This window comes from Ochlerotatus camptorhynchus, unplaced genomic scaffold, assembly GCF_037179485.1.
Source record: "Ochlerotatus camptorhynchus isolate MF236.1 unplaced genomic scaffold, CSIRO-AGI_Acam_v1.1 ptg000151l, whole genome shotgun sequence".
In the NCBI taxonomy this organism is placed as follows: Eukaryota; Metazoa; Arthropoda; class Insecta; order Diptera; family Culicidae; genus Ochlerotatus; species Ochlerotatus camptorhynchus.
The window spans coordinates 1,087,555-1,096,440 of NW_027040641.1; the positions used below are offsets into that span (position 1 = coordinate 1,087,555).

The following is an 8,886-nucleotide window of genomic DNA, read 5'->3' on the forward strand; positions in this document are numbered from 1 at the left end:
CATCAAGCGTTTTTGTGACGTCATAGTCTACGGCTCGAAAAGAGGGTGGGCGGGCAGTGGCGGGGTCTAAAACTGGTTGTATTTTGAAGATTACCTTATAAAATACTACTTCTGAAAATTTCAGCGTTGAGTACCGAGGGGTATACAGTAGGATGGGTCATCATGATCATTTTTTCAGAGCAATGTTTTTTTGGTTCCATTTGGGGTCCCAAACAACTATGCAAAAGTTGGGGATGATTGGTTGTCACCCAGCTTTCCGGATTGCATTTGAAATTTGTACATGGAAATTACCTTCCATCTTTATTAATAGGGACCAAACCAGACATCTAAATACATAAAAATGTAGCCCAGGAAGTGGCTAACAACTTTGCCAAAGGATGTATTGTTCTATAATGCCCCTAATAAAAGTTATAGATGTTCAAAGATCAATATTTCGAATTAAATGCCAAAAATCCCTTTTTCTGCCAACACTGCCGGTGTACCAATGAAAGTCAAACTCTAAACTGAAATAATTTCGAAGTTGATTATTTTATCGGTTTGGAATGTTCAGATGAAATATTCAAAAACAATAGATCTATCTCATATGCGTAGTCGCAGGGGGGTAGTCACTCATATCAATAGAAATAAAGTTTCAAACTGAAATAACTTCGGAGTTTCTTATCTTATCGATTTGGTATGTTGATATGAATTATTCAAAAATATTTGCTTAATCTCATAAGCGTAGTTAAAAATTGGGGGGGGGGGGGTACTCTATAAGAAGTTTTAAAACAAAAATTAATGTTAGAGACTTTACTTCTTTAAATTTCAGTTTGAGACATTACTTCTATTGATATGAGTGAGGGGGGCGGAGTATATTATTACCCCCCCCCCCCCCCTCTCAAACTACACATATGAGATAGAGCAATTGTTTTTGAATAATTCATAAGAAACTCCGAAAATATTTCAGTTTGGAATATGACTCCCATTGGTACACCGGCAGTGTTGGCAGAAAAAGGGATTTTTGATGTTTAGTTCAAATCATAAATATTTGAATAGTTATAACATTTTTAAGATACATTATAGCTTAAAACTTCCTCTGGCAAAGTTGTTAGGCACTTCCTGGACTATATTTATACATACTGAGTAAAAGTTGTTCTCGATTGGTGAGGTAAAGTTTGCGTTTTTCCATATAACGATGATCCACTCTATTATACAGCCCATCGGACGGTTTTGTGACGTCATATTGAACGGCCCGAAAAGATGGTAGGCGGCCCTTGGCAGGGATTAAAACCGATTGTATTTCGAAGATTACATTATAAAATAGCACTCCTGAAAAAATCAGCGTTGGGTATCGAATTATAAATCAATGATTTTAACCTACACATGTTTGAACTTGCAAATTATTTAAATTATAAACCTTAATCAGGAGATGTATCTAATGAGTTTTTTCTTAATGGGTTTGTTCTTCAGTGTACCTACTTTGATATCATCTAATAAAGTAATCTTCAAAATACAACCAGTTTTAGACCCAACCACTGCCCGCCAACCCTCTTTTCGAGCCATTGAATATGACGTCACAAAAACGCTTGTATACCACATTGGTGTCAATAAAAAGCATTCGTGTGTTCAGCAAAGTTATGTATTTGAATAATGGCAACAATTTCTTAGAGCATGATAAATTGATTAGATTTGAAAAAATCTCATATTAACTCAAAAAACAAATATTAAGGTAGTCTTAAAAGAAAATCAATTATAGCTCTACAGAGTTAAGATGTAGAAATTTGACGTCTTGAGCAAATGTTCATAAAATCAACTGTTCTGCAACTTTGCCAAGGACATGGAACCATTATCTCGTAACTGGAAAAAGTTATAAGTTGGATGTGTAATGTTAGCTTAAAGATTATTCAGGTATGTATTTCAAAAAATGCGGGATATAATTTTGAGCAACTTCTCTCAAGACACCTAGTCTCTAAAACGTTGCAAAAGGGTAGAAAATATTTTTGACCGTGTTTATTCAGTTTTGTGCCACTGTGCGACGCCACGGAGGCAGCTCCCACACCTGGACCCTACCTATCGACCCATCAGCTCATGGACCGGGGACCATCGGCTTTACTTTCCTGATTTTATGCCTCAGAAAATCCCGACGGCACCGACTGGGATTGAAACCAGGCCCTTTGGAGTGAGAGACAGTCAGACTTACCACTTACCTGCACCTCTTTGTGATGTGTTTTTTGTATCTATTTTTCTACAACTTTGTCTCTGTCGATGTATTAGACAAGAAGTTTTAAGAATATTATATAATTTCCAAAATTCTCATGGAACTTATGAGAATGTAACTTCACTCCGTCAAGTTCACCAAACCCCATCGCGATTTAAAATATCACTTTTGACATTAGACTACGTCTTGCGGGAAGGTACAGGGGGTAAATAAAAAATCTTAAATTGAGACCGTCACGAAAAAGTGTTAGGTTTTAAGTGCTTATATCATTATAATTTATAGATGAAATTAAAATCCAAATACATAAATCGATAGGAAATAAATCTATGAATCTACGAAATAAATATTTTCCTTTTGATTTACGGCTTAGCGACTTTGCATTCAATTTAATTGTTTATGAGAAAGATTGAGTGCTTACCTCTCAGTACGTTCAAACTTACTCATAAATAAATATTTTCCAATTTTCCACAATAAGAGAACTGTTGAAAAATGTACAAAAATCAAACTACAAGGGACAACCCTATGGGGATGTACGCAATGGTGACGTATGACTACGTGGTCTAATATAATAAAGATTATTTGTTAACTGCAGCAGGAGCTTGTGTTTTGTGTAGGAATTAGAGATGGGCGATCCGCTCCCGAGCTGTTTTATAGACCCGATTCTCTAAAGTGAGTTGATGACCCGCGGTTCATTTTTAGGAACCGCACCTCATCAGCTCATTGATATCACAAGTCTAAACCATTCAAACCATGACTCATGGACCTGTGTACGGGTGAACTTTAGTTCATCTACTGACATTTTTTTGACACAACAGCGGGGCCCTGTTTACTAAAAATGAACACATGAAGAATGCTCACGTAACATTTGAAAAGGGCCTATCAACTTTTGTAAATAATTTGCTAGGTCGTTTTCACGAGAACCGAAGTACGCCCACGCAAACCAAGAGCACTATCGGGAAGAGGAGAATTTCATCTGCCCGATGGTGTTGTTAGTTTGCGTGAGCGTATTCGGTTCGCGGGAAAAAGGCTTAACAAGTTTTGTGTACATAAGTTGATAGACCCGTTTCAAATGTTACGTGAGTATTATTCATGTGTACATTTTTAGTAAACAGGGCCCCGCTGTTGTGTCAATTTTAGGTCGAGTGAGTGAACTTAAATCCATCCGTGCACTCGTCTATAGCGAAACTTTTCAAAAAAGGACTCATTACTCCACTTAGGCAATGAATAGTCGCCGTCATCATTCTCTGGGGGAGCGGAAGATCCGCACAAAAGCAAATAACGGAAAAGCGAAATGCAGCTCTCCAGCTTAAATATACGCTCAGAGCTGTTTAGGATGACAACTCTCGGACCCGTCCAGCTCTCGAACCCGTCCAGCTCTTCGGATCTTTTTTTTCTCTCTCGATTCTTAACGATTCAGCTCCGAATCCGGATCTGAGCGGACGATCTGGAGCTGAAGCCGAGAATAGTGAGAGAAATTTTGTTGCAGAATTGACATCAGAAATAAAATCTGTCTGGATCGCATAGCTTGAGAGAAGGCGTAACATTGTGTGCCACGATGTGAATCATATGATCGCGTGTGACATAGGTGTAGCTCTCTCGCATACAGTTTTTGCTTTTACTGATATGTTGTTGGCACATTTTGCGCGCATTTTGGTTTACGCAATGGTTGATCAGTTGTTGCGTTAGTGGCGTTTTCCATTGAATATAGTTCCACCATATATTAAGGTACGGATTTATTGGTTTAGACTACTTTTAATTAATTAATTACGGTCATAATTTATATAATTTCAATGTGTAGGTTAATATGATTATACTTAACATTGGGGTCCCACACTTTACTACCCCTGCTTCTCCGTTTTTGACAACAAACTAGTCAAAAATAGGTAAAAGTTAACTAGCCGTTGGGTACTTTTTTCTCACCATGTACGAATGAGTTTTTTTTACGTTTAAGATGCTTTCTCTGTCTGATGCAATTTTCTGTTACTCCCTTTTTTGATTTCGTTTACCGTTCGTCCTTCTCGCACTTGCTTGTTTTTCTTAATTTTTATTGTTAATATTCGCTTATTTTTGAGGGGTACGAATTACTAATATCATTGAACCGATGGCCGTATGACGGATCTCTTTCTGATTACCTTGTGTTTATAAGTAATAGAATTTCGGACACCTAGGAAATCGTATAGGGGAAGTACACCAGTGTTGGCCATAAGTTCCTATTGTGGCCACACCTCAGAACACCGATTAAATTACAAATTCGTGCATTTGACTGTCAACATGTTTATGAATGATGAATGATTTGTACCAACAAACTGAACGCAAATGAACATCTCAAAATTGTAAACAACGTGAAATATCGTCAAAAGGTGGCTAAAATAGGAACATGACTAATACTGGTGTGGTTACCCTATTCAAAAAACATCGGTTCAAAAGTCCGAAATTGCGCGTGATTTGTTTTCGTCAACCACCCCACCCTCTGCTCCTCTCACAAAGGTTGAATGCTGATGACAATTCTAGATAGAGCTGGAACAGCTTTTGTAAATAATGACTTCTCTCGATGATTTCTCGGAAGTCATCGCTCTCCCTGGCAAATCGACATCACCATCGAGTAGAGGAAGACATTCCTACCCGATTGATATGTTGGTTTGTGTACTCGAGAAGCACACTTCGATCGAAATAAGCTGCTGCAACTTGATTGTGACTGGAATAAGTGGCACAAAAGTAACCACAATTGTTCAGTGACATACGTGTGCTGCTAGGGTAGGTATGCCTTGAGTTCCGAGAAATCAACTAGAGAAGCCATTGTTTACAAAGGCTGTTACGCCCTAATTCCAGCTCTATCTAGAATTATCATGAAAAAACAGATATCAGTGCCAAAATTTCAAAGGGGCGTAATTGCTTTTGGAAACAATGGCTTGAGCTATCGATTTTTCGCAAATTAAAGCCCATTTCTTCAAATTAATAATGCTAGCTGTTAAAGGAAACATTTCTCTACCTGCTGGTGTTATTAATCTTCATGAGTAAGCTTTCGCGAGAAATCGATGGCTAAAGCCATTGTTTACAAATGTAATTTGAAATGTTGACACTGATATTATGATGTGAAATTGCAAAAAGCAGTTTTTGGCACTCAACTCAGTGCTGAGAAGTGCCACTTTTCGACACTGTTTTGATGTTTTTAATAACACAACACAGGCCTACTTATCCTTACTAAAATAACAGTGTTGAAAAGTACTACTTGTCAGCACCCAGTACCAAAAAGTTCTACCTTTCGACACTTTTTTGAATGCAAAAATCTGGACTGCAACTCGTGCAAAATTCTATTTTACAGCACTCGAAGCACTTGGCAAGTCTCGTTGCATAAGCGACGACTCGTGCTGGAAAAATCTTCTATCTAATCTAGCTATTTAGAACAGATCATACGCTCCTGATTGGCTGCATATGTAAGCCACTGTTCAGCAACTAGAATTACCCGCTTCACATCTTTCTACTAACTGCTATCAAATTTGTTTATGGATTTAAAGTCTGTTTATAAGGGTTCATAAGTATTACATACACTGTCGCTCTTCGCATGTCGGTCCCATAGTAATTTTTGTCAAAACTGAGTTTTTCAATGCAAATGTTAGCTAATCACCCATATTTTCATAATACTGGATGAACACCAAAACTTGGTTCTGAAAAATTTTGATAAATCAGTCAAATTGGTTGTCTCATCACATAAGCAGAAGTAGGACGAATTGAAATCATACCATGCAACGCTCGACGTGCTATCTGAGTTACGAATTTTCCGCTTCGTTTCTTTCGCCGATACTCCTCGTATACAATTGCATTTGTTTTCCGACGCGTCAGAGTCAACCTGCGGGGCATGTTGATACTGCCGATCCGAGAGCAATGATCGTATCCTCGTACAACTTCTGACGTCTAAATCAAAGGTGGCGCCACTCGCTATGAAGCACTCCATCGGTCAACTCGAACTCTGCACCGCAGTTCTGTCGACCAGACTTTTCCAAAAAGTGTTGAACTTTCTATCTATCTATCTATCTATCTATCTATCTATCTATCTATCTATCTATCTATCTATCTATCTATCTATCTATCTATCTATCTATCTATCTATCTATCTATCTATCTATCTATCTATCTATCTATCTATCTATCTATCTATCTATCTATCTATCTATCTATCTATCTATCTATCTATCTATCTATCTATCTATCTATCTATCTATCTATCTATCTATCTATCTATCTATCTATCTATCTATCTATCTATCTATCTATCTATCTATCTATCTATCTATCTATCTATCTATCTATCTATCTATCTATCTATCTATCTATCTATCTATCTATCTATCTATCTATCTATCTATCTATCTATCTATCTATCTATCTATCTAATGGCTTGGCACCTACCAAACTTCGAAACCAGTAACGATGGTGGAACGGACCGCCATGGTTGTCACAGCCTTCAAACCACTGGCCACATGCGAATTCATCAACCGTAGAAGAAGCACGATGAAAACCAGTTCGTCGATCAGTTGTTCTCCCGCTATTCTTCGTACATCAAGCTGCGCTGAGTAGTTACCTACTACATCAAGTACATTCAATCAATTCGTGCTGTAGTACGGAAGCCCGCCGAAAAATCATAACTACTTCTAACAACAGCTGATCTGATAGCCTTGGCCCGATTGGCTCAATAACAGCTCTATAGGAAGAATTAGCAGATCTCAGCAGCTAAGCAATTGTGAAGAATCCTCCGGTGAAATGGTTGCATCCATATCTCAGCGACGACGGACTTATTCATGTCGGTGGTCGACTAGCCAACATTGATGTTGCAGAAGAAAGCAAACATCCTATCATTCTGTCGGCGAAGCATCAGTTGGCCCGTTTGCTTTCTGAACACTACCATAAGACTCTCCTCCACGCTGGATTATTAGAGCGAGAGATCTTGTTCGCTACAGCTTTCACCGATGCATCAATTGTCTCGGCACCAAGCCGATTCTCATCAAGCAAAGCACTATTGATCTACCAAGGTCTCGTGTTGTACCATCTCATCCATTCTCCATTAGTTGCGTAGATTATTGTGGCCCAATATTTCTCAAGTCCCCAGTGCGTAGCCGTGCACCGATCAAAGCATATATTGCGATCATCGTGTGTTTCACCACAAGAGCCGTTCCTATCGAACTAGTATCACGCCACGCTCCACGCCAGCATTTTTTTTCGTTCTCCGTCACTTCGTCGTTCGTCGTGGCCGCATCCAGGAGCTCCATTCTGACAATCTATTGACCTTCAAGAGAGCAGCGAATTCACTCCGCCGCATCTATGACATGCTGAAGCTCAACGACACTGATCTAGATACCATCTTTAACTGGTGTGTAGGTCAAGAAATCCAGTGGAAGTTTATTCCACCACGCGCTCCACATTTCAAAGGAGCCATCTCCTGCAAGAGATCGGTCAGACGTCACTAAGCCCTGAAGACTTGACAACCTTGCTTGCACAAATCGAAATGTGCTTAAATTCTTGTCCTTTGACTCCGATTCCGATCGGTTCTGTCGACTTCGAGGTTCTAACATCAGCCCATTTTCTTGTTGGCTCGAATTTCCAAGCTGTTCCGGAAGTGAATATCGTTGAAATGCCGAACAATCGTCTAGACCACTGGCAACGCACTCAACAGCTGTTTCAGCGTATCTGGAACCGATGGTTTCCGTAATATCTCGTCCAATGGCAACCACGAGCCAAGAAGGGTAGCGGTTAAAATACAAGTTGGACAGGTCGTCATTGAGAAGGACGAGAGTCTCCCACCATCGCCATGACCTTTGAGTCGTATAACAAAACTCCATCCTGGAAAAACGTTGCCCATTGATTGTTACAGATTTTATAAAAAGATTATTTTTTTCATAAAAAGTAAAGATTTAAATAATGTGGCAACTCTGATGCGAACTGATATAGCTGGGGGGTGGTGGGGTGGAAGAAGGAAATCTTTGGTCCTCGTTTCCCCCTTCGCAGTTTCTCCTTGCAATGAAGAAGGAAAATGGTATGAATCAAGCTTCTCAAATGCGATTTTCTCGGCTTGCTAATTTTCGCTATGGGACGGACATGCGAAGAGCGGCGGCAGTACAGAGTTATTGGCTAATTATAACAAGGCCAAGGCCAAAGCCAAGGCCAAGAAGCTCAATCAGTCAGTAAACAGACAGAAATAATAAAAACAATTGGCTCCAGAGAGGATCGAACTCACGACCTTCGCGTTATTAGCACGACGCTCTAACCAACTGAGCTATGGGGCCTGTTGACAAAGCGATCCGCACCTCTAAATATAAAATCTAAACCTCGCGAAAAATTACCTGATGGCAGACACATTTTATTACGTACCTACGGCATACGAAATAATAGGATAGAAGGTCATCGTTGACCTTTGTTGCAAAAACTCACAAACGTACTGAGTAAATTTAAATAGCACAGCTCGCTACAACACGTAGGTAGGTAAGAATCCAACAAAAGCACATCGAGCGACCAGAGAGATAAAGAGAGAGAGAGAGTGAACGAAGCGATAAGGCAAATCCCCGCAAATCGCTCGCCTTCTTCATCGAATTTAGATTCTTGCTGTGCTATTTAAAGCTGAATAAAGATATTCTCCCGAGTCTCGCTTCCCGGAGCTACCATGCATAGCACCGGCCGGACACATTTTGGAGCTTGTT

General features: G+C 39.5%; 1 protein-coding gene and 1 non-coding gene across 2 annotated transcripts in view; both read right to left on the reverse strand.

The window, feature by feature from the left end:
* LOC135701230 (uncharacterized) overlaps positions 1-6,645 on the reverse strand; it is a 30,840-nt gene extending 24,195 nt beyond the window's left edge. Inside the window, exon 1 of the mRNA XM_065222005.1 lies at positions 6,605-6,645. Coding sequence (XP_065078077.1) covers positions 6,605-6,645 — 41 coding nt within the window. The remainder of the gene's footprint in view (positions 1-6,604) is intronic.
* A 1,756-nt stretch (positions 6,646-8,401) lies between these two features.
* On the reverse strand, positions 8,402-8,475 carry TRNAI-AAU (transfer RNA isoleucine (anticodon AAU)). Its single transcript has one exon. It is a non-coding gene; the product is annotated as a tRNA-Ile (tRNA).
* Between the last annotated feature and the right edge of the window lie 411 nt (positions 8,476-8,886).